Genomic DNA, 26543 nt, shown 5'->3' on the forward strand with positions numbered 1-26543 from the left:
GATAATTTAAATATGGCGAAATTCTTTGTATTAACGAATTATCTTGTTCTCCAAAGATTGATTGATTAATTACTGGAATTTTGATCTTTAAACGTATTGAAGCAACAGTTCTGTATTTTATTATTATTTATTCGTTTTTCTTTTTCTTTTTTCTTTTCTTTTCTTTTTTTTTTTTTTTCTTTTTTACCAAGTCCTCAACATGTAACTATATGATATATGTGTATTTGACATGAAATGAAAAAAAAAGACTAAAAAGCTTATGTTAATATAATCGCGTATACAACGCGTAATTAATCAATTATCTAAAGAGTAGTTGTCATCGTCGACTACTCAGCATTAAAACAATTTTCATACGGACAAAATAACCAATGAATAACAACATCAAAAACCAGAGGATGTGCGTGAGTGTAATAATACTCGAATGATTCATTTATGTCGTATATGGCTAGGGGAAATACCTAATGGTAATCTATCAGAAGAATTAAACACAAATATATAACGTTATATGTAAATTTTAATTGACCATTTGTTTTAGCAAATTATATTTATTTTTAAGCAATATCAACTAAATTATATAGATGTTATAAATTAATTAGTTTCAAATTGTTAATATTTTTATATTAATAGGTACAAAAACGGACATGTGGAAACTCCTGATATCATCAATAGCGTTGATTGTTATTAGTATTCTAAAAACTAAGGCCGTTTTACTAGCTCCATCCTTTACTCCAATTGTTATATCTGCAAACTATACACAAAATTATAATGCTTCAATAAACAGTACCATCGAATATGTATTCTTATATCCTACAAAGAATGTAAAGTATATCATATTATTATTTAAAAAAAAATATATCATATAATTGGTTTGATTTGCTTTTTAGAACACATTATTAAAAACTGCAAGAATACAAGTGCAAAGTGATGCTACCTCTGATTTACCTTTGATCGTAGTCGTTCGACAAGATAGAGGGATTCTATCCTGGCAGATTCCTCTTATTATTGAAAGTGTAAATTTTGATCCATTGAAATATAATAAAACCAGTCGAACGTTATGTTCAACAAAATATTATAAAAGTGATTATCATGATGCAGATGATCAAGATTTTATTTCTGTTAGTATATCTACAGCTAGTCATACAAATATCTTTTTTAATCTTAGTGTAACAGAAGAAACAGATTTTAATATAAGGTAAGTTAAACTGCATCGTTATTCATTTCTTTTAGATTATTTAGAATATATTATAGTTTACATTAATACCATTTGTTTTCCAGACTAAATGAAAAAAGAAGTGTAGAAATTTCTCCTTCGGAGCCCATATATTATAGTTACATCTTTCCAGAAGAATCCCAAAGTTCGTCTGTAATTGTTAGTGTTGAATCAGACAATGATATTTGCATGACATTCTCTATACAAAACGTATCCGTAAGTTGTGCAACTTTTTAATAAAATTTTTGTTATATATCTTAATATAATTATTCATGTATATATTTATATATGCACACATACGCGCACACGTCTATATTATTTTTTAGTGTCCAGTATTTGACTTGGAACGAAATATTGAATTTTCTGGACATTGGCAAACTATAAGTCAGAAAGGTGGTATCACAGTATCTGTAAGTATTTCTTTCTTTTCTAAGAACACAATTAAAATTTAAAAATAATACAGATATTCATATATGTTTCAGAAAGAAGCATATCCTTTTGGATTTTTTATTGTACTTGTAGTTAAAGGAGATGACACAGATTGTAATGGTGTACTCAGCACCAGGTTGCTTAGGAGTAAAAATATTACATTAACTGTAAATGCCAGTATTACAAAAAAAGATTATGTTGTGGCTTCATGTGCAGCAGCATTTGTTATCATTATATTTTGTGTATGCTGTGTAGTAGCTGTGATTGTAGGTAAAATTAGAGAAGGTAAAAAGCTTCGGGAAGAAATGCTAACCGACAGAGATAATGAAATTAGTCAGAATATTCAAAGTCCTTCGGCTTTAGAAGAGGTATAATGTTAGAATTCTATAAAGCTTTTAATTTTCTATTATTTTATGATATTTTGTCACAGAAATTTGTTTTCAGATTGGTCCTAGTCAATGGGCAACGGTTGAAGAAGATTCTTCATTAGATGAGGATGATATTGATATGATGGAGGATGCTCTTTCAGATAAAGAAGTAATACGAACAAAAATTGTACTGTCAGTTTGTGATTTAGCACGGAAGGAACCAAAAATTTTAAAGCATAAATCACGCTTGTATTTATATTATTTAGCAACTGTTGCTATTTTTTATACGTTACCTGTTTTACAACTGGTAATAACATATGAACGAGTGCTTCATGCTACTGGAAATCAAGATATGTGTTATTATAATTTCTTATGTGCACATCCATTGGGATTAATATCTGACTTTAATCACGTTTTTTCAAACTGTGGATACGTTCTGCTTGGTTTATTATTTATATTTTTAACGTATACACGAGAATTAGAAGAATCAGACAAACAAAAAACAAAATGTTATGGAATACCACAGCATTATGGACTTTTCTATGCAATGGGTACTGCACTCATAATGGAAGGTGTTCTTTCGGGAAGTTATCATGTCTGTCCAAGTCGTAGTAATTTTCAATTTGGTAATATAATATTAATATATTATGATTTTAACTTTTTAAAATAATTTTGTTAAGAAAATATTGCATTTTTTTATATACATTTCAGATACTAGTTTCATGTATATAATAGCAGTACTATGTATGATAAAAATTTATCAAACTCGTCATCCTGATATAAACGCTAGAGCTCCAGTAACCTTTGGGACATTGGCCCTTATTATACTTTTAGGATTAGTTGGAGTCTTAGATGGTTCCACATACTTTTGGGCAATATTTACGACAACACATTTGTTTGCCTGTTTGAATTTAACAGCCCAGATATATTATATGGGACGTTGGAGATGTAACAGAGGCCTTTTTACTAGGGTTTTTCAAGTATGCTTCTTTTCTTATATTATAACAGTTCCATGTTATGACAGTTTAAATGTTTCATTGTGTATTTTGTTTTGTAGACATTAAAACACGACGCACGTTGTGGAGTAACATATTTATTCCGGCCACTTTATGCTGGAAGATTTGCAATGCTTGTTGTAGCAAATTTGTGTAATATTGGTTTATCGGTATATGGTAATCTATATCATGAGAAAAATTTCGCTACATTTTTATTAGCGATCTTAATGTCCAATTTAATTTTATATACATTGTTTTATATAATAATGAAGGTAATTATTGAAAATAATTTTTTAGATCATTAATCCATATTTTTTGTGATTACTTAATTGTTGTAACATAATAATTATTTCTTTACAGTTGTGCCATAAAGAAAAAATCTTACTTAAACCATTAATGTACATCATATTAGCAGTCTTATTCTGGGCAGCTGCATTATATTTCTTCATACATAAGACGATATCCTGGAATCTTACTCCCGCCCAATCACGTCTTTTTAATAAGCCTTGCATATTATTAAACTTTTTCGATTCACACGATATTTGGCACTTCTTGTCTGCATTTGCGATGTTCTTCTCGTTTATGATTCTACTTACCTTAGATGATGATCTTGTTGACGTACATCGAAGTCAAATCCCAGTTTTCTAAAGTTATATAAATAAATTGAGATCATGTATCTAATGTGAGATTTATGCAAGTTTAAGACTGCATATAATGTATATAATATAAAAGACAAATAATTAAAGATGATATAAAATTTACATGGCTATTCTCTTAAAATATTACTACTTTTGTTATATAAATCTTTTAATTTTTTCCCTAGAAATCCTTAACACTAGATTTACCAACCAGTCAAAACGACCGATTTCAATTGGTTTTATAAAAATTTCTATTTTAATTTTCATCACATGTTTTCTCAAGGCATTATGATTTTTTTCTATTACATATATACATATGATCAATTTTATAAATTCCTTTTTTCCTCTCTTCTGTTTTCTTTTCTTCCTTTTTTCTCTGAGATACACATATACGAGGCATACCTTAATATACCGGAATAATTGTCGGTAGTTCTAGTGTTAAAAACAATTATGATTAAACCAATCATATGCCATCAAAAAATTATACTATACCTGTATGATTGCTATCAACAAGTAAGAATATCGCGTGAATGTCTGTACAAATAATTACTTCTAATAAAACTACATACACCAGGTACGCAGATGCACAACATTTTCAATTTGAATTAGGATGAAGAACTCGAATCGATGTGATGTTCCTGATCTGGTGCTTCCATTTGCGATAAAGTCCTTTGTAACTCGGCACGTTCGGCAGGATTTAATCTATGCGCGATTTCCAGGACAGCATCTAATCTTACTTCTGGACAAGTTTCGAGAGCTTCTTTGATACGTGTGATAACTGCATCCTTCTTTACGCACATAATATTACGTGATATAACGCTATTCTCATTAACAAGCTGTGCCTCCAACCAAGTGGTAGCCGCTTGATCCTGATCCCAAAGGTACGATTCTGTAGCTCCTTTATCTTCGATAAACCATCGTCGTAGCATCGCACCAATTTGTCTAACGTCGAGCTTAGGTTGCATTGACAAAATATCCTTCTTGATATCCTCTTCCAAAAGTCTCCGTCTTAATTTCCAATAAAGCAACGGCCTTGCTTTTTGCCATGGTATTATATCCTGTATCACGTTTTTCTCCAACATTCGTTCTGGTGTGTCGTGAAGATCCGCAAAGTAGACAGCAACTTGTTGATATATCGGTATCAATGTTTTCTCTCTCTTACGAATTACTGTTTCGATTTCCGTTTTTTCCTCGATTGAATTTGATGCATTAAGATTTTCCTAGAAGATTTATTAATTAACAGATAGGGCGATTATTAATGAAAATTGCAATCGAAGAAATAAGACAATATAAAAGCATACTTTTAACTTTTGAATAACAGGATCTATTCTATGCATAGTCTTGACGATATCCTTGTTTCTAAATTTTATTTCTACGATACCAGTCGGCTCCAGGACACCACCCCTACTGGTGGTATCGGCAAACATTTCTAAGTATCGTGGATTAATCGTAGTGTCCACTACGGCCCATGCACCACCTCTGAGTTCACCATTTGGTGGAATGTATACAAATATAGGTTTCGTGTATTCTCTCAGCGCGTCGACGATATAGGCACCGAATTTCACAATTTGATCGTACATGTCTGTAAAATTTACGCATAATCATTAGATTCTGGGATGACGAAGAAACAAAGATTCGTCACATATACCTTTCATGCCACTGGAAAATCCTCTCCAGTTAGCAAATATAACAAGCGGCAGTTCTTCCCTATTAAAATCTCGAATAGCTTGTGCGGTTTTGTAGGCACTATCTGGGAACCATACTTGACCAGCTTGAGATATTGTCTTAGCTTCCGAATCGAGATTAGCAGGATCAGCAGGAAGATGTAATTCGACGGTTCTTGTTTCAACGGCGATAACACCACAAGGTATACCACCTAATCTCGCTCGACCTGTTATTACAGTTTGTGCCCAAGGTTTCATGATTTCCTACATAATTTAACGAATCGTTAATACCATCGATAATAAAATTTAAAACAGTTGCTAAGAGAGATTTATAAAGAGTGAACCGTACCTGCCACGATCCACGATCGAAGAAACCACTTTCCCAGACATTCTGATCGTTAGGCGAGTATCTACCTTCTAACATCCACCTTGGATCATAAGGTGCTTTCGTAGGTACATAAGTAATGTCTCGGTTGATAGAATCGGGGAGAGGTGAGGGTAATATCGGCAAACTTGTACCCCTTGCCCTGGGGAAATAACTCAACCATTTCAAAACTGTGGCCACGCCTTCCAAATCCCTACTATCGACCGCATGAGTAACACCGTTGTTATGCATAATTTGAATACCCCCTAGTTGATTGTTACTAGCGTACACTTCGCGTCCTAAGACGGCGTTCAATGCTCGGTAACCAGTAAGAATGATGTGAGAATTTTCAATTTGAATTGTTCTCTGACCAAGACGCACCAAATAAGAACCGATACCAATGGCGCGGCACGAAACAATGGAGATGGTGACGATTTCATCGTAAGCTCTGGACGTTTCGCTAGCAATCATACCAGCGTATTTTAAATTCTCCACGCCTATACCATCGTCTTTGCCAATGATGTCCGTAATCTTATAACGAGATTCACCGGCTGGATCCTCGATCAAGGAAGCCTTGACTGAATTAAAAGGTGCTAAACGAGCATAATCATCTGGTGTCAAGTATATATACTTGAATCCCTTTTCAGGTTCACCTTCATCTTCCCAAGCTATTTTGAACAATCCTTTGATCTCTTCAGCCAGACCAATACGTGCACCTGCGTTCGCGGCGAAATAAATACGCGGGATACCAAGTTGTCTCGCTCTCTCGGATGCTCTGTAAAATAGGAAGTCCTCCTTTGGGCCAAACGAGCCGAGAAAATGCGTGAGGTCGTTGGAGATAAGTATAATATCACGACCAGCCGGGAACTCAGGTGTGTAAAGAGTTAATCTCCAAGCTACCATGCCTACGTCGTTCTCACCAGGCAAACGCTTTTGTTCAACGAGATTGTCACCGTCCAGTACTAGCTCAACGCAATCCATCACAGACGTGGGAATCGTGATGTTCGAATTTGGTCTCTCCTCGATATATTTGTGCCAAGACTTTTCTACTTGCTGACGAAATATGTCAGGCAAGTCGTACGCGTAAGTGGTACCAGCACTTTGCGCTTGGAATCTCTTGGCTTGAAGATAATCCTTGGTGAGATACGGTGTTGAAATTGGCAAACCGTGCATAGGGCCGGGTCTCCAATTGGATAAGTTAGCAGCAGGCGGTGGATAAGATTCAAAACGAATGATACCTGTCTTAGGATCCGTCGATTCAGCGTAAAGATGTAAATCTATACTGTAACCGCTGTCATTGGCGATACACAAGCGTATATTCGACGTCGATTTGCCCGGAGCTGGACGGATTGTCATTTTGATTTCGGCCTGGCGAACACGTAACTTCCATAATCTCGGACCATATCTAAGTACCATACTGGTAACACTTTCCTCTATTCTGGCAGGATCCATTATCACCGTAGGAACGAAATTTAAAAATATATGATTACATTCGGTACGTTTAGCTAGAGGATGCGAAAAGGCCACTTCCAACTCATCCATAGCTTCGAGCAGCACGCGCTCTCCTTCGTTGTGAAGATAATCGAAACTTGCTTCCTTCGTTATAAGATCGGAATGACGAATAATAGAGCGTATGAAGAAACGATAATCTGTAACTTGTTGCCCTTTGGCTACTTTTGCCTGTCCAAGGTACAGGTGCATCTTTTGATTCGACGTAGGCAAGGCCTCCAGATCGTACGTTCGCATTCTATTAAGTTCCAATTGAAAAGCGCACCCTGGCTCGAGATGTCGATAAATTCTATCCTCGACAAATCCGTCCCTTTGTCTGAACGTAAAGAATTTTGGAAACTGTTTCTTCTTTAGGGCTGCGAAAGTGACTCTTCTGATACCGCGAGATATTAACTCTTCCTTGCTCGTTGCACACCAGTCACCAAATAATCTTGCCATAGTAGCGTCGTCTTGATTACCGTTCTCTTGAATGGCAATGCTTAAAATGTGTACAGGTTCGGCTGGCCTCTCACCTAATTCTGCGGCAGTTGCAGCTTCCGCCGCAGTGCTGAGCGATACGTTTATGGACGTACTGTGACGAGATTCGCTACCAATCGCGTCTACGGCCTCTAGGACTTTAACAGATACTGAACTCGGCGACGACAAATCTTCCAACAAGTCCAAGATCTCGTCCGAGTATTCGCGAAATTGATCGAAGTCTTTGAATGCTGCCATCGCTCCTGTTCTGTAATTAACAATCGATTGGGTTTGTCGATTAGGATGATTGTTAGGGAGCAAGAATTGGAAATGTACGAGAGGTATTTCTCCTGACAATTCCAAGTGTTGTAAACACGTTAACTCGTAACTGATGTAGGCTCTGCGAACATAAACTTCCAAGGCGGCATTGCAAACTGCACGATTCGAATGATAGAAGAAATCATGAAGGATATCGAATATAGATGTTTCGGAGAGTATCAGCTTTTGAAGATTTTCCGGATGAAAGTCGTGCCCGTACATATCAACGGCTGATAAGAAAATGGATTCCATTTGATTGTGTCTGAGTTCGTAGGCAGGTTGATGAGCAGCTATCAATACCTGTCTGGCTCTTAACGCAACACGACTGTGCTCCGTTCTGTTCAAACTGGTCAATTCCGTTAAAGTACTAGCTAATTCGTCGGTGAGACCAGGTTCATTCGCCCAGAGATGATCTATCAGCATAGTCACTAATATATTCTTTTTCGTTACTTGGTTGTGACTAAAAATCATGGCAGTTACGGTACTTAAATCGTCCTTGTATTGTTCTATCAGAGCGGACACACATTTGTCGTAATGCCCTTGTTGAAATTGACACTCGACCATATAATATTGACGAAGAAGTTCGTGTACGGCAGTTTTCATTCGACCACGTATACCATTTCGATATCTCTGCACGAGCTGTACGATCGCTTGAGTAGTCAAGAAGAATACATCTCTATCGGAACGTTTCGAAAGCGTAGCAGCGTGCCCGTCAATGACAGCTGCGATCTGTTGACTGGGGAATTGTGCAAGAACAGAAGTTATGTTTCTCTCGTACAAGGACATTAATTTTCTGATCTTCTTCTCGACTGAAGCTGGGATTCTTCCTGATATCGTAGCTATTACCTCTTGAAGTTCGAGCAACGGTAAGCTAGGATCGCGTAAGGAGAACATGAACTTTTCGATGAGTTCACGTAAACGTGGTAAATGATACGGATCTGGTAAACAGTAACCAGCTAGTGTATTTTCTAAAGCAGTCCGATATTTGGAATGAAGATGATTCAATTTGTCTGGTATAGCTGGTACCGCTGGCGTTGGAAATTGGCCACTATATTCCTCAGCATTCGTCACCAAAGATGGATCATCCAGTTCTAAATGAGCTATAACAGTGCCAGCTTCGAGAATAGCACCTGGTCTTTTCACGTAGAACAATGTACCAGCTTCGCTGGTCGTTACCGTCATTATCATTTTCATAACTTCGATTTCAGCGTAAGCTTGTCCCCTATCGACGTGACCACTATCCTCCACCAAGAAATTTATCAATTTACCCGCTGATGGTGATCTAAGTAAAGACGGGTCGTTATCCTTTTCAAATACACAGGTTTGATTACCTATAGTAATTCTATAACGATCTACTTCTTCCTTCATGTACGTCGTATAACTGGCACCATCCATCGAGAGTAACAAACCACCATCGGAAAGTCGATGAACTTCGATTTCTTTATAGGAACTATTTAAAACGAGGAAATAACTATTAGGACCTGACTTAGCTGCTTGAACTTTGTACTTGTAACCATCGTTCACTAGTTCTACCTGAAATGTTTTAATCAAAATTTAACGAATATATTTTTTAACTACATAATAACTAGACAATCAAATCGACTCACATCTACGAGGTTATTTAAATCATTACTGCCTTGCACTTGACCCTTCTCCAAGGCCGTCTGAAATTCAGTGAACGAAGCAGTGATAGTTCTATCAGCGATATGAATGGCACCACACGTGACGGCTAATAAAACGTTTGGCTTATCGCTTTTAACGCGCTCTGCTATAAGCACATCGAGCCACGACGTGTCGATATTGTTTTGTTGGAAGGCTTCAGTTTCCAACAAAGTTATAAGATATTCCACCGTTGTCCTGAAGTCACCTCTGATGCTTAATTCCTTCAACGCTATCACCAAATTCTCTCGAGCTTGATAACGATCTTCCCCCCAGGAAAAACAATGACCGAATTGAGAATCTGCGAACTCGTGAAGACCACCCGATGCTCCGACAGAAAAATAACCCCAAACGTTCTTCGACGATCTAAAGTTCAATTCTTGTACGGTACCAGAACTCGGTTTGAAACCTGAAATACGTTAACGCATTATGCATTAAACATCGGTATAGATCATACAATCGATTCGCAATTTTTCCGATAGGACAATCACCTTCGTCAGGATTTTCACTGGTAATTCTAGCAGCTATCACATGTCCCCAAGGTTGTGGTTTATGACGTAACTGATCGAAATCTATTTGACTGTCTCCCCAAGGACTCTCGCCATAAAGGAGACGTATATCTTTAATATGATGAAGAGGCAATCCCATCGCCACTTGAAGTTGTGCAGCGGGCAGATTAACGTCCGATACCATCTCGGTACACGGATGTTCCACTTGAAGTCTAGGATTCAATTCCAAAAAATAATAACGGCCAGAAGTATCGTATAAATATTCAACGGTACCCGCACTGACATATCCGACCATTTTTGCTAATCTCACAGCAGCCTGTTAAATCGACACGAAAAGTATTACATAACGTACAAGAGAAGAGAATTTTGTAATTAATGAAACTATTGTGTTTGTACTTTCTCCATCTCTTCGAAGACTTCAGGCTTGGCTATTACCGCTGGTGCCTCTTCTATTATTTTCTGATGTCTTCTTTGGATAGAGCAATCACGGCCGAACAACGATATTGCATTACCGTAATTATCGGCTAATAATTGAACCTCTAAATGACGAGCACACTTCGCCATTTTCATGATAAATATCGGTGAACCCGGTATCTCGCCTTGCACTTGTCTACAAAAATTACGAACGTATGATTTATACATAACATTTCTTTAAAAAGAAATTATTATTAATTACAGATCATTCAATTCACCTAAACAAGGCGGGCAACTCTTCCGCGTTTTCGCATTTTCTAATACCCTTACCGCCGCCACCTTCGCTAGCTTTCACCATAATCGGAAAACCAATTTTATTAGCCGCGGCAAGACATTCCTCGACGGTGGAAACACAACCTTTCTTGAACAATTCGGTCGATATCTTTATCTTCTTGCCACTATATTGAGCTTTCAATTCAGATCCCGACCAAGGTAACGTAGGAACATCTGCTGTTTGAGCGACAATACTCGATGCTATCTTATCACCTAAAGCCCACATAGCTCTCTCGGATGGACCTGAATGTTATTACCACAATACGAACGATTAAATAGATATTCTTCGTATATAATAAACATTTATATGATTTTTAGTCAAGTTCATAATTTTTCGATCGAAAGAGAAGTCGAACGTTTTACCTATAAAAGAGATATTATTCTTATGCAGTAACTCTGGTAATTTAGGATTTTCTGATGCGTGACCCCATCCAGCCCAAACAGCCTGCACCTGCGTCCTCGTTGCGATATCCACGATGAGCTCGACGTTCGCATAATTGTTATTGTTTGTTCCACCAGGTACGGGGACATATTGATCAGCCATTTTTATATATTCCGCGTTAGCTTTGAGATCTTCCGGCGTGACCATGACCACGAAACGTACCGCTCTTTCGTTCTTAAACATCTCGTAAGACCATCGTCGTATCGACCGCATACATTTGACTGCAGCGATTCCATTGTTAGCTATTAAAACCTACAAATAATGCGAATTAAATAATCTAAGAAAATTGTATTCGTCGCATAACCATTTTGCATTAACCGTTTTATTATCTTTTTAAATGCTATTCGATTACCTTGTTGATAACCTTGGTGCCACCAAAACGATGTACGAATTCTTCGGGTGTCGCAACGGTGAAGTCTTTCTCTTGCAATCGATTTTGTGTCTGAATCATCACCGTACCCTGCGACATGCTGGGTCTGCAAAAATGAAAACGGACCACGCTTTTAATTAAAACTGATCGATCAAGATCGATTAGTGTTTTATTATTATTTTATCAGAAAAATTATCGACGTATCACTATTACATTGATATAATCTATAATTGATTACATAAATATTTTAACATAATAAATATAACTTCTATATCTTCACGTAATAGTTTTCATCTTTATTGCGTTAGTTCCCGTTGTTGTCTGCTACTTCGTAACGAGTATGACATTATAAAATATGTATTTATGATAAAAAAGACGATCACGGTAGACGCATCATTTCTATGAATTCCTGAGAAAGATTGCTGCCTTGTCATCTGACTATGCTAAAAATGCATGAATGAGAGTGGAGAAAGTATGTAAACCGTTAATTTAAACGGCTCACGCAATGTCGTGCCTCTAAACTGGTACACGTTTTCTGGATAGCAGTATCATCAATCCGATTGATACAGCCAGTTCCATATTTTTGTCTTCTGTTTTCCTTCTTCTTTTTTTTTTTCAATCGTTACAATAATCATCTTTTATTTTTAATCGACTATAAATTGTAACAAAAATACATCGATAAATCGCACGTCGAGCTGTTTTTCTTGCCTGTACCGCCAATGTTACATATAAATGCTTTTTTATAAAAAAAAATTATATATATATATATACATACATATATAATGTATATTTACATAAACGACTACGAGTAAACACGCCGCGTACATCATGCTACTTTGTCGATATCCATTCTACGGAAATATCTATTAAAATTAAATTATCGAGACAGTATTACGTTAATCCAGATGTTCTTGGTTGTAAATAATTCTTCGTTTCTTCCTCTTTTCCTTGCGCATTATCTTCGTCCGACGTTATTTTGACGATAGTCGTTCCTTGAAGATTGTCGGAACTTGTCCACATCGGTTCTTTTTCAGTTCTTTCAGCTAAAACAAATCTCTTGATGCGTTTCATCCCGTAGATACCACATAAAAAAGAAAAGGAAGGGAAAAAAAGAAGAGGAAAAGAAAACAACGAAATCCAACGTAACGTCCAAGGAAATTCAAAATTCAAAAGTTATCGATCACTATTCTCAAGGACCAAAAGAATACTCTAACAAGCGTGTTTACGCAGTCATTTTTCTTAGCGTTCATAGGTCCAAGTCCAATCCTTCATCCATACTCATGATAATTTCGTTATTCATTTTCTTATGTATACGAGAAATCCATCGTTTACTTCGTAAAACATTCTTTCATCATATTTGTATTCTTCTTGAAAGATTCTAAGAACATCACAAGGTCACTCGCGTTTTATATTCGTTTTATAAACGTTTAGAGATATATCTCTTCTATAATTACTTGTTTGAAAATTCTTATATTTTCCGCATATATTCTTTTACTGTCTACGACTTCATTTTAAAATCAACAACCAAATGAGAAAAAACGTGGAAAGATTCTAGTCATGCCGAGAGATCGAGTATTCTCGATTCAAACCAAAAAAGGATCTTGAAGAACAGTTTTTTAAATTCAAGAACAACTCTTATTAATCAATCAATCAAAATCGCATTTCTCGCTCTTTTTCGTAAAGATACAGAACGTTTTGAAATCTAGCAATGGGTGAAATTTTTTAATTGGATCTATCGACGATGGAATTTTTCGCGGTAAAAAGAAAAAAAAAATAAATAAATATTATAGAAAGGATTATGATACAAACGTCCTTTTACAAAGAAAGACGGATCGTCACTGACAGCTTATAGGCAAGGTGAACGGTTACTTTTCTTTGACATGCGAGAAATCCCCTACTACCTATACTGCACTTGTTATAAGGAAGTGCTGAACACGTACTTTCTTTATCAAATATCCGACATTAATTTAAAAAAATGAGACACATATAGAAAGAATTTCATTATAATCTTAGCCAGAATCCACGATTCGAATAATAAAATTCCGATTAAATCAATAATCATAAACAATAAAATTATCCATAAATCATATCATCGATAATGGATGAATCGATCATGATATGAATATCGATAATATGACATCGAATTCGATTAGAATTGTAAATTTAAAAAATTAATATCTTATTAAGTAATCAAACTAATAATGAAAGATCAAGAAAAAAGCATAACATATGTCAAGTAATAAATATACATTAAAAAGTGATAAACATTCATGTTCAAAATTTATTGCTATTCCATACTAGCGTGCACGTTTCAAACGCTCTGCAAGTCATTTCGACGGCTAGCATAGATCAGAAGAGAGATCTGTTTACACGCATTCGATGGTAAAATCAGCTGATCCATTAACGACCAATGAGAATAAGCTTCATTTGCCCGTTGATCTTTCAAGCACAGTACATCTAATCATTTACATGTGCGTGCTTTATCTACGGAGATACGGAATTGGTCGAAAAGATATTCAGAGACTTTCTGAAATAGAAAGACTTTTTTTAAACCAAGCAAAGTACTCTAAATTTATATATATATATATATATATATATATTTCTAAAATCTTATATATATATATATGTGTATGTATGTATGTATGTGAAAAAAAATATTAATATATGTACGCACTTTATCAAATACATGAAAAATTAAAAAAAAGAAAAGATGGTTTTAGTTTGAAGCATAAGATAAAAAATATCAGATTATTAAAATTTGTTATCAATAGCTTTTATAAGAAAGAAACTTATGTATCTTATATCTAAACAAAATCTTATTTCCTTATACTTACACAAAATTCAGAACATGTTACTATAATTAACTCTTATGTAAAATGAGAAAAAGGAAATTATCTACTTGTTGCATTTTTATGATTTCTGATGAACGTAGTTCGTTCATTACTTGTATCTACACTTTCAAGTGAGATTAGATATCTCAATATGCATTATAAAGACGCTAATAACGTTAAACTAATTATTATGTTAAAAAGATAAATTATTAACAAAAGAAAAAAGAAAAGAAAAGAAAAGAAAAAAGAAATAGGTCAATGCTCGTATCGATTAGAAATATGTATCGATTAGAATATTATTTAATCTTTTCTCTTCAAGGTAAAATTGGGTAACGACCCAATTAAAGATTCGACCATCCTTTCTATAGTGTCGTCAATATGTTTCATAACGGCTTACCAGAAACAAGGTTAACTGTACTTTCATAATGCATACTCAGTTTTGAACCGTTCGAATTTGATGAAGTTCAGAAACTTCCGTCGGCTATATAAAAGAAAATCTAACGAGTTTAGATGTTTTTCAATTCGTTTAACGCGTTATTACAAAAGTTTTCGTTGGATTCGTATTTTCTTTAAAGTTCGTGACCTCGAAATTGATATAAAATAAATGAACCTTGTGAGACGTGCCTGATACCCGATAATATTTTTAACTTACTATTTTCAAATTACGTTGGTTTAAAATACGATAATACATCATTATTTATTTATTTATATTTTTCATTAAAATATTTCGTCGTACCAACTTAGTCATTTCCTTTCATTATAGATATTTGTTTTCAAAGGAAATCCGAGGATAAATAATTATTATATTTTCTATATGTTCTAGGAGGAACGATACTCATCAATTTAATTTTTATCGTGAATCTTCTATCATTTACATACGTGTTACATGGATTAATAAATCGTGGGCAATTTGTAAAACGACTTTAAATTCCATAAAAATCCGCTGACATGATTTATCGATTCATGGACAGAGTTGCTATATAAGCAACACTTAACACTTCTCTTCGATTGGTTGGTATGCAACGATTTTACAGAACAAAGTTGCACAATTCGAAAAGGTAAATACATTGACATGGTACTTTTTTTATTTTCAAGTACAATTAATGTCAATCATAATTTAAAAATTACTTCTTTAAAAAAACTTCTACTTTTTGCTCCATACAAACGAGATTTTTTTCGTTCAAGATCATCTCGAGGTCAACGAAGTGGTCCCCCTTCGAAATTTTTTGTTTGTTTATGAGTTTATCAAACGTTACAAAAAAATATTTTACTAAATATCAGTTTCGTTTAACAAAAAACCGGTTGACCCTGATAAATAAAAATAATCTTTAACGAAACAAAACAAAAATTATATATCATTGCACTTCATTTTTCAAATGGCACAGCCATGTACTGTAAAATTTGGTCATATCATTTAATTCATAGGAAATATTTGGGTATTTGATTTCGATACTACTCTGTTCTATCCTATATTGTAAAAGATACAGTAGTAACTTAATAAATAAAAAAATAAGTTCGCGACATTTGGTTTGCTTCTTAATATACAAAAATATTCCACAATATACGTAATAAATGATAAATATATCCACGAGTAGCCATAACTTGATTATGAAATCCTCATTACATTGAACGCATGAATAAGTAATTACGGTCAAAGAACATTATGAGATCGTTCTGTTGATATATTCACTGGCGACTCAATAAAACAATCACGAATTGAAATAATTATTTTTTATAGTGTCATTAAATTGTTAAATTTCTACATGAAAAGAGAAATAAATTGTAAATACGAAAATAAGGAAGAATATATATTGACGAACGTTCAATTCTCGTACGTTTAAATATTTCTTTTATCAAATATATCGTAAACGTATGAAACCGCGGCCATATTTAAAATGAATTTCTCATTTACAAAATGACGATTGAAAGCCAATCATTTTGTAATGTAAATATGATTAATCAGTTATTTAAATAAAACATTTTTATGAATACTCTCATTGATATTCGTTAGGAAGGTCAATAATGGTTACAATGTAATTTAAATGCGTCTAACGTTTTTCATAAAACGAGTATATGAAAGAAATAAAGACATCACTCAAATTTGTAAGTAGTCATTTCTTCTGCATTTGGAATTGCGAAAAATCAGCATTAAATACCATCGTCGTCTTATCATCATCGCCATCATCATCATCATCATCATCACCATCATCATCATTATTAATTATCATTATTATCTATTATTATCTGTTATTATTATTACGAAAATAATTCTCGTCAAACTTTGTTTTCATCTCAATTATCGACGAAAGATAAAAGCAATCGAATGTCCCAAAAAAACTAAATCGTTAGATCCTTTTCATTGATCATCGAGATATCTCTTTCGAAAATAACATTGGGAAACGAGATCAAGTAGAAAAATCTTATGATGATCACCTGAGTCGTTTACGTCGTTCAACCAAGCCTGGAGGGATGGAGAATTGTTGACCTTGAAGGCTGTTCCCATCGTTCCCATCAATGGGAAAACTATCGCCAATCTCCAACTCCTCTTCGGCGTCTGGGTCGGGTTCCCCGACGACGAAGCTAACCGGCGTCGTTTCGGACATCTCGAAGTTGTCTTCCCTATTATCACCAGAAGAAGGTTCAACAATATGAACGATCTCTTCTTCGCTCGTAGAGGAGGAGGAGGAGATCCTTGGTTGTGACTCCTCTGGTTTTTCCTTCTCGTTACCTTCAAAACAAGTCGCGTATACGCGAACTCGGGATAAAGAACTGTTTGAAAGAAAAGTTTTTTTGCGGAGAAATTTGGGGACAAAAAAAAATAATAATAATAATAATAAAAAAGAAGAAAAAAAAGGGGTAAAGGAGACCTAAGTAGGCAAAACCACCAGCATTAAATCTATTCCTCGAAAATAGGAAATCGATTCTATGAGAGCGAACGGCATGCAAAGAAAGCGTTTAAAATTCCTGATTTCTAAAGGCGATTAGCCGAGCTGAGAACCTATCATAAAACGACTATTCCATCTTGAAACTACGCTCTACGGTCGAACGTAGGCTCTGTTTAACGTGGAAGAAGTGTTCGAAAGAAGAAAAGCTAATCGCGGGAAAACCAATACGACTTCCTGCCAATAACGCATAGCTGGAAATGTCGCTAATGAGGTGCCAAGCAAAAGAAAACGGCGTACTTAGATATATGTACGCACGCATATCGAAATATTTGCTATACCATAGAAAACAATAGAATATCTATTGTTAACTTTCGATCGACATTAATATCAATGGCCGGATGAAAAATATTTTCTAATTTCCATTATCCATGCATAACGCGTTACAGGAACGTAACGTCTTTGGAAGCCTTTGGAAATGTTTACAAATGGATAATAAAAGAATAGTTGTTAAATCCACAATGTGTATATTAAGGATACAAGAGGAAGGAATTCATCGGATTTCTATGATAACCCAAGTTCAAGGTCAAATTACCCACACATGCAGGCATCAATTATAATTGTTAATGTCAACGAATCAGCTGAGTACATTACGTACGTTACGAGGTCGTTAAATTCTTGAGAAAGAAGAAGAACAGTGGGAAAAGATAATATTTCAAGAAATCGATCGAAATCCGTCGGGGAAGCAGTAGAAGAGATGCCTTACGCGAAAAAGGCTTTCTACTCACCGTGAAGAGGTCTACGACCGAGACGATTCCTCGCCTTTGTTAAAAGGGAGGACCACCAACCCCACCACTGTCGCCACCACCACAACCACCACCACCAAGGGGGTTCCTCTTCGTGCTCGTACAGAATTTCCTGAAACCACCTGCGGACACCAGTTGTAACGGACACCGGACTACCGATTACGAAGAGAAGGATTAAAAGGAGAATTATTAGGAGCACGTTGAAGAGGACACCCCGCGTTAGGCGGTCAAACGCGAAAAATTTTCAGATTTCACGACGAAGAGACGCGAACTTTTTCAAAAATCTTGCCTTTTCTTAATAATTCTCTAACAATTTGTACTTTGTGAATTACGCGCCGAGAGCCAAAGTGGAAGGGGAAAAAGAAAGAAAGAAAGAAAGGACAGCAAAAGCAACGGCTTTCTTTCTCTATCTCTTTTTTTCTTTTTCTTTTTTTTTTCTTATGTCAAATCGAAGTACCGGTTAGAGTGTTCAGAAGATTCCGTAGCATGCTAAATGCGCACCTTGCCGATACCAGGCTTTTCGATCATTCAGTTCTTCAAGATCCTTCTTTATTCGTTTGTTCTTTATCCCTCTTCTTTCAAATCAGAATTCCTTATTTCGTATATTTTTCTTCTTCGTACTTCAATCCTCTCTTGATTGATCCTATCATCCGTGAGTCTTGAATCACACTGACGATCAAAAGTTTACCATATATATTTATCGGCCTTGAAACAGATCGTGTCAATCCGATATCGACGAAAGGAAGTATACAAACATTCGAATGCTTGCTCGTACCAATGAATTTGCGTATAGGATTAATGAAGATATTCCTGATAGTTTAGTGATAAACGACGTACAATCTTAATTATAATCGACGCTTAAAGAATAAACGAATTATTCGCTCGCATAAATTGTCGCAAGATTTGAATTGAATTTTCTGGATTTTATTAACTAGTATCGAGTAATTATTTAAAATACAAATCGGGGGGGGGAAAAAAAGGATCGAACGACGCGAATGATAGAAACACACTGCCGATCGCGTTGATGCCACGAACATAACTCGACTCGACTCGACGAATGTTCGTAAAACGATAATATCGATAAGCCGTAGAAGAAATATCGAATAAACGAATGACCGGATACGACAATACTAAAAGGTTCAAAGGTCACAAGTATTGTGTATGTACGTCCTTGAATTTTACTCGCATCTATCCCCACCTCGTTCTCTCATCCCTCAACATCGTCCAAATGGAATGTTATTCCAATTGATTTCTTTTTTTTTTTTTTTTCTTATTTCATTCTTTGTTTACTACGTTTCTCGAGAAACAAGTTGCGAGTTCCGCGACAACACGAGCCGTCATCAGTTACGCCAATTCCATCATTGCTTCTTTACGTTAGACTCTGTTTAACGATCTGAATCGTAACCGTTAGGAAACTTAATCTTTGTGAAAGCTTTCGTGAAAGTTGACGTATCGAAGAGAAATATTTAAAACGACTTTTAACGAATATATTTATTCAAACAAAAGAAAGAAAAAAGAAAAGGAAGAAGATGGACACGTTGAGGCGATCAAGGATAGAAGAATGTCATCAAAATGGCTGCCATATTAGATTGACGAGATAAAATTAGGTGTGTGTATTCGTTAACATTGAAATTTACATTTGTCGTTTTACATTTCTATATTGGTATAGAAGATGAATCAATAATTATTGACAAGAAATATGATTTATTCTCGAAGATAAAATGATCGTGAAATAAATTTAAATGAAAATGAAATGTTCAATTTTTTACGAAACATCTTTTACGAGAATTAAATAAATTTGTAAATAAGTATTTACAATGGCAATGTAATTACTGATTCGTCTTATATAATAATAAGTTTCGTTTCCTTGTAGCACGTTGTAAATGATTAATACGATTTAGTCTTAAGCTGTACAATACTTCATATAAAAGTTAAGATATGAAATTAAAACTATGACGAGAAGGTAGATAACGATTTATATTTATTGAAAAACTTTGCTGAATTTTATGATAATTTCGTATTTCAAAATTATATTTAAATGAAATAATTCGATTACGTATAACAACTTCTTCTTTCTTCCTTTTTTATCGTATTAAAGAATAAGAATGTAATCATTAACTAAACCGTAAAATTCCACAGAAAGTCGAGTTTGTCATGGTGAGAATTTCTAACATCCGTTACTTTCCTTAGAATTATACTACAGTTTCACATAATTTCGAAATAATTATGCGATGCAAAAAAAAACGGGTATTCAAGCATCGTCTCTCACAATCGGTAGAAATCACGGAAATACTTTTTTCTTCTTACGTCCGTTTTTTTATAAGCACGTACATTCAGAGCAGATAAAGCTCAGCAACATGAATCGAGGTATGCGAATTATCATTATACGGATTTTAATGCAAAGTAAGAACGTGCGTCATTAACGAAACAACGTCAATCTTGAGAATCGTTGTAACTAGCACGAACGGTTCAATGGCACGAGTACACCTGATATTACGATCCATAGTCGTAACTATATTTCACAAAACGGAAAATGAGGAAAACAAAATACGTTACAATTGTCAATAAATCATTTTATCGTTCAATAAATCTTCTCATCGAAATGTATATGCTCGTTTGTCATATAACGTTTACTTTTCTTTTTTTTTTTTTTTTCTTCTAACTTTTCTTTTCTTTTCTTTTTTCTTTCGTTTTCTTTTTTCTTACGCATTGCTATCTACTTTTTAACTTAGAAAAAGTCATACACTTTTCTCCTTATCATTATATTTACATTTTCTCCCTTTCTCTCTCACCCTCTCTTGTTATTTCTCATCACTGATCGATTTAATAAAATATTCAAAGTTATGTAACTCGCATGTTTATCTCATGATGGTTGTTTTTAAATCACGTGTTTATCTAAATACTTCGGTCAGTATGTTATCGCAAAATTTTCTCATGCAAATCGCATGACCTCAGACTAAAAATATGCGATTATAGTCCTTCGAAACTCGATAACGTTGTTTTTATTAGACAGACGCACATACAAACTTACGCACTTACGCATTTACGTACTTGAGTACGTATGTACGTACAAACACAACTCAGTACACTTCCAAATGTATTAGATCTTGATACCAGGGATTTCTAGAAACAGGACGTCCTTGAAAATAAGAATATCACACACTCTATACAAATAATATTTCTCGTTTTAGCCGCGATATTGATAACTTCGATGAAAAAATTAATATATAATAATAAATCATCTTATGATAAATTAAATGATATTTAATAAGTCATTATATCGATTAACCAACCGATCTGTTAATCTTTCTTCTTATTTCTACATTATAAAATGTTAACGTTATTAAAATGATAAGATAAAAAGAAAATGATAATAGAAATTAAAAATCATGCCGATCAATTTGAATCGTAGTTAACATTAGAATCGAAGTTAGTAACATGGAACTCTATATTACGATTTAACGAAGAACGCATTTACATTGTTATCTAAAAAAAAAAAAAAAAAAAAAAGAAAAGAAGAAGGAAAACAGAAAATGTTCACGAATTCTTCACAATTTCTCTTACCTGAATATTTTCAAATGACTTGTGCGATAATGAATGAAACGTTCGTTAAAGATTACATTTAACGCGAAAGAAATATTATAAATTTAACGTGTTATGAAATGAAGGGGGTAGAGAAAGGAGAGAGAGGGAGAAAAAGGGGCGAAAGCGGGGTACGCTGGTAACTATACACATTATGCACTTTATCTCTTTTTTTGCAACTATTTCGCAAAGATATAAGTAATAGAAGCAGAGAGTCACAATCGTGTTAGACAATTGATTTGATATACATATATAAACAGCTCTATTTTTTACATGCGATCGATACACATATACATATACACACACACATATATATATACATATCTATCTATGCAAGGTTAATTACAAAAACTCAAGAAAAGATATTTACATAATGACCGATCACTATTTGCAATGTCGACACGTCGGACTTACTATGAATTTATGATTACGTTGGTGAAGATAAGTACGTTGATACGAGCTTTTTCTTTCTTTTTTTTTTTTTTTCTTTTTTTTTTCTCCTTTCTTTTCTTTTTCTTTCCTCCTTTATATATTTTCTTTTGTTTACTACGAATTAAACTTATCGCAAAGGGAAAACTATGTAAAGAAATCTATTATGTACACTGTAATTCTTACGTATCCAATAGCAACCGATTGGGAAAAAAAAACTCGCGATTTACATGAAACGCGTTTCATTTCTAAATTATATTTTGTTACATACGTGTGTACGATGCGCGCGCGTATGCCTTCGTTTGTGAACATATATACAATCATAAATATTTAATGCGTTATGTGATAATAATTTTTATCTTTATACGTAAAAAAAAAAAAAAGGGAAAAAAAATTGAAAGATAACAATTTTTCATTTATCTAGATATTATTCTAAATCGTATTATTTAAGTCATGTAGGTCGAACGTAAAAATAACAAAAACGATCGATAACTTTTAGTTGGAAATTAGGCTATAATGTGGCCACGTACAAATGTGTATATATATATATATATATATATATATATATATATATATATATAAAGATTAGACGTTATTTCGAACATTTTAGACCACCATCCACGAGTACTACGCATAATACAACTTGTAAATTGGTTGCATAATACGTCAATTTATGCCTCGGAAGCATCTTAGTACTTTTAAGACGTTTATTGAATCACAAATCGTGTTGTCGTAGTTTTCTTAGCTGTCGTTTCAAATCGACCTTCTCACTCGACTTTTTTAATTAATTAATTAACCTCTCAATTACCACGTGGTTCCGTTACTACAAGGGTGCTCAATGATTTATTTTCGAATGAATTGTTTAGATTACATTCGCAACTAATTATTATATCAATCTCTTGTTCCAAGCCATAAAAATATAAAGGGAATTATGTCATTAATAAAAGTCACACAAATGTTCGTTAATATTTGATAGGAAGCGTAGAAAAACGGTAGAAAGAGACCAAAAATGTACACACACGAAACACGCGCGTGTCGCGACACACGACGCGGCGACACACAAGAAAATATCACACGAAAGGAAGAAAATATTGTTTCTCTTGTACGAACTTGTCTACGACGTTTATAGATTTGCACGTGAGGCAATCAAAAGTTGATAGACCTCGTACGATTGGTCGAGAGACGAGTCAGGCGACTTGGAACGACTTGTGATTGGTCGGCTCGAAGCGTGGCGTGTTTCCAGGGAACCCGCGTTACCGAGAAGAACTCAGCCGAATTAATTTCCGATCAAGAATAATATTCATGACATAAAGAAAAAACTCCGATGAATTAACGCGAAATATAAGATAAGAATAAAAAGAAAAATAATATTCCGTATCATTGAAGAGAAGCCATTTTTTTCTAACTCACCGGTGACGAATCCTACGCGGTGGAGTAGCACGCTCCTCCCTGAGGTTAGGTTCGTCGTCTCGTGCGTGTTCTGTCATTCGTGTAGCCTTTCTTTCGACAATTATCACAACGACAAAAAATGTGTAAATGTTAAAACGCAAAGCGTTATGATCCGAAACGCGTTAGAGAAGCCTCGTTGGTCAACGTTGATCAATCATAGATCGACGTTGATCGTTAAGGCAATAAAATGTTTTTGTCACCTTTCGTACATTTATCTTTCTTTTTGTACTTATTATCGCACTAATTTCGTACACACTGTATCACCTTACGCGGCGTTAGTTGGTATACCAACGTCACTGTCCATTAAACCTCACCTTTCTCAATTTCTATATTTCTCCTCGTTTAGTTACCTATGTTCTATCACTTTATCTTGTTCTAACTCGGCTACTAATGATTTCACGTCTACCTTACCGATCGAGCATCCTCGTTTCTTTACTCAGTGTTTTTTTCTCGTATCGTCTAGAGGTCGACATTCTGCAGGCACTTGAGCGCCCATCATGGAGGTATCGACGTTGGACGTTAATTTAATGACGGATGTAGTGAAAAGGGTATCGATAGCAATTACACGTTCACGTAATTTTCTTTGTCGAATTATTCTAGTGAGCTTTAGCAAACGTTAACTCCGTATGATCCTCGATAATCCTACCAATATAAAAAGATAAACGAAAAACTTTTTCTATTTCGTATACCCATATTTAACTTTTATCTCTCTACTTCTTTTATCTGTCAAGTAAAATATCATTGATCAGAAAAAGAAAAAGAAAATGACGATATGGGCTCATAGATAATTCTTTTATATAATTTCAATAAAATTCAGTTTAAATTCGTTCGATATTATAGCAATTTTGGAAGTTATTGCGAAAACGATCTTTATAGAAAATACGATTTATCAATTATTATGATCTAACTTTTTCTTTTCCTCTTCTTCTTCTTCAAGTGTAAACGCGGGAATAATGTCGTTTATATGTATGTCGGTTAACTATGTCGGTTAACTAATATTAATTAATACATATGTGTAAGTATATATATATATATTTACTTTCACTACACGCACTTTGAACGTTTTTCCAGGCGTTGTTTCGCTTTCTCGATCTATGGAAATCCCAATATTGTACATCGAAAAAATCGAAGTATATTCATATAGACGTTAAAATGTCGAAAGAATATGGCGGATACTATTCGATCCAATTGACGAATTATGGATACTGCGAAAACAATACTCGCGATATTTTCAATATTTTACGATACATATTTTGGAATTTGATTTCGGATAATTCTTATAAAGACATGCTCGCAACGATACATCTGAAAGATGGACAGAACGATTTTGAAGTAACATATGATTTACATTACCTACCGAGAAAGCGTTTGTCGCTTTTAAAAAATGAGCAGAACGAAACAAAATGTATTGATTTTTCTTATTGTAGAAAATATTTATCGATTAAACCGTCGGTAAGTTTGAAGAAAAATTGCGTCATTACTACCTCTCTCCTCGCTCTCTCTCTCCCTCCCTGATGTCTGTCTCACTCTTCATTCTCTACTTTTTTTGTTTGTTTGTTATTACATCTCAAGTTTCCTCTTCGTAGTATAACCTGACGGCAAGCGACGTTGAGAAATTCAAGGTTACCGTATTGGAAGAAATCACTTCTCTCTGTAAAGAAAATGCCAATGTTAAGGTAACATATCGCACCGACAGAAGAATGCTACATAATAATCACGTTCCTCTCGACGATGAATATAAGACATGCCAAATATTGAGCACCGCAGTGACGGATATAGTACGGCAAAGTTTGGACAGCGAGTTCAAAGAAAAATGCTTCGCTTTGTTAAAAACAGAAAATCCTGGACAGCTGAGAGATTCGCTCATGACCCAATTGTTACCGTTGATCCACGAAAATTATATCTTTTCTATAAAGTAAAAATCATTTCCGTTGCTTCTTTTTTCTTTCTTTCTTTCTTTCTTCTTCTTTTTTTTTTTTTTTTATCTCATCTACATAATTTTTTTATTTAATAGGCAGGAAGAGTAGTCTATCAATGGGAATCATTTCTCATGAATAATAAAAAAGTATACTAAAATGTACGAAGAATGTTAATGACTTAATGATGTAAGTGCAATGCGTTATAAAAAATGTATTTTCTTTGTTTTTCTTTTTTTCTTTTCTTCTCTTCTCTTTTCTTTATATCGGATTCTTTATTAACGCGTACTTTTAGCTGAAGAATGCATCCCCCAATGAGAAGACAGGGAGCGTATACGCGTCAGAATGCGCTCCGATGCTGGCCGTTGTACTGACTCATTACATTCCTCGGAAGCGACATTAGGAAGCCTCTAGACTAATGGGTTAAGTGAATTCAACAAGAGCGAGAGAAAGAGGGAGAAAGAAAGAAGAGTTCTATGCTTAACTTGGTCGCGCCATTGTTTTCCTACGAGAAATGCAAATTTCTTAGGAAGAAGCATCTAAACTTGACGGCTTTAAATTTGAAGGACCCTCTGTACAAAGGTTATCGACGTCCCGTTACGATAACATAATCGAGTGTTACGAAGTAGCACCTTATCGATGTTCCACCAAAGTTTCTATGATGTGCCTGTCCGTCCTTTCAAGCATTATCTATGGTTTGATCTATTTGCTTCTGATAAGTCTCTTCTATCCCTGTGATTTCTCATCGTTGATCAATCAGCCTGTTATCATCTTCGATATTAAATTAACCTTTTATATTATCAAAGAGAATATTAAAGTTGTGCAATTTAAATATATTTCATCTTTATTCTTTTAGAAAAACATTTACCAAAAGTACTTTTTTCTTTTAGTTCGAATCAAATGTCGCAAGATAATACCTAATGATAGAACAATATGTATAAATTATTATTATTATTTTTTTTTTTAGTAA

At 34.5% G+C, this 26543-nt stretch overlaps 3 protein-coding genes across 10 annotated transcripts in view; 2 read left to right on the forward strand and 1 right to left on the reverse strand.

Annotated features, from left to right (window-relative positions):
• The first annotated feature begins 222 nt into the window (after window positions 1-222).
• On the forward strand, window positions 223-3763 carry LOC122628012 (SID1 transmembrane family member 1-like). Of its 2 annotated transcripts, none has more exons than XM_043809794.1 (10): window positions 223-464; window positions 628-818; window positions 885-1192; window positions 1276-1426; window positions 1537-1620; window positions 1693-2007; window positions 2084-2633; window positions 2719-2987; window positions 3065-3274; window positions 3363-3763. In XM_043809794.1, the coding sequence occupies exons 1-10, from the start codon at window positions 422-424 to the stop codon at window positions 3648-3650; spliced, it is 2409 nt and encodes an 802-aa protein (XP_043665729.1). In that variant the 5' UTR covers window positions 223-421; the 3' UTR covers window positions 3651-3763. The 2 variants fall into 2 exon arrangements, with proteins under 2 accessions (XP_043665729.1, XP_043665730.1); XM_043809795.1 differs by having other exon boundaries at window positions 223-401.
• Window positions 3085-23828, reverse strand: LOC122628001 (acetyl-CoA carboxylase). 7 transcript variants are annotated; one of them, XR_006326961.1, is made up of 14 exons: window positions 23619-23710; window positions 18180-18319; window positions 16943-17237; window positions 11661-11784; window positions 11230-11560; window positions 10812-11109; window positions 10516-10729; window positions 10102-10435; window positions 9559-10019; window positions 5654-9484; window positions 5289-5568; window positions 4942-5222; window positions 4133-4860; window positions 3085-3646 (listed from the first exon to the last, which is right to left on the reverse strand). XR_006326961.1 is itself a non-coding variant. In XM_043809759.1 (14 exons), exons 1-13 carry the CDS (start codon window positions 23693-23695, stop codon window positions 4246-4248), a joined length of 7281 nt encoding a protein of 2426 aa, XP_043665694.1. In that variant the 5' UTR covers window positions 23696-23710; the 3' UTR covers window positions 3085-3646; window positions 4210-4245. The 7 variants fall into 7 exon arrangements, 6 of the variants coding, with proteins under 6 accessions (XP_043665694.1, XP_043665692.1, XP_043665695.1 ...); XM_043809759.1 differs by having other exon boundaries at window positions 4210-4860; XM_043809757.1 differs by having other exon boundaries at window positions 3085-4860.
• LOC122628003 (GTPase-activating protein CdGAPr) overlaps window positions 19527-26543 on the forward strand; it is a 38013-nt gene continuing 30996 nt past the window's right edge. The window contains exon 1 of the mRNA XM_043809772.1: window positions 19527-19804. The gene's annotated coding sequence lies outside the window, so the exon portion shown is untranslated. The remainder of the gene's footprint in view (window positions 19805-26543) is intronic.

Source organism: Vespula pensylvanica, chromosome 3, assembly GCF_014466175.1.
Source record: "Vespula pensylvanica isolate Volc-1 chromosome 3, ASM1446617v1, whole genome shotgun sequence".
Taxonomy (NCBI): Eukaryota; Metazoa; Arthropoda; class Insecta; order Hymenoptera; family Vespidae; genus Vespula; species Vespula pensylvanica.

What these genes read in the sequence shown, in the direction of transcription:
- LOC122628012 (XM_043809794.1), top strand. Translation starts at nt 422, where the DNA reads ATGATTCATTTATGTCGTATATGGCTAGGGGAAATACCTAATG. An exon ending in GAAACAGATTTTAATATAAG is followed by an intron (nt 1,193 to 1,275) that starts GTAAGTTAAACT and finishes TTTGTTTTCCAG; the next exon opens with ACTAAATGAAAAAAGAAGTG. An exon ending in TCGTAGTAATTTTCAATTTG is followed by an intron (nt 2,634 to 2,718) that starts GTAATATAATAT and finishes TATACATTTCAG; the next exon opens with ATACTAGTTTCATGTATATA.
- LOC122628001 (XM_043809759.1), bottom strand. Translation starts at nt 23,695, where the DNA reads ATGACAGAACACGCACGAGACGACGAACCTAACCTCAGGGAGGAGCGT. An exon ending in GAATAATATCTCTTTTATAG is followed by an intron (nt 11,110 to 11,229) that starts GTAAAACGTTCG and finishes AATAACATTCAG; the next exon opens with GTCCATCCGAGAGAGCTATG. An exon ending in TCGATCGTGGATCGTGGCAG is followed by an intron (nt 5,569 to 5,653) that starts GTACGGTTCACT and finishes TAAATTATGTAG; the next exon opens with GAAATCATGAAACCTTGGGC.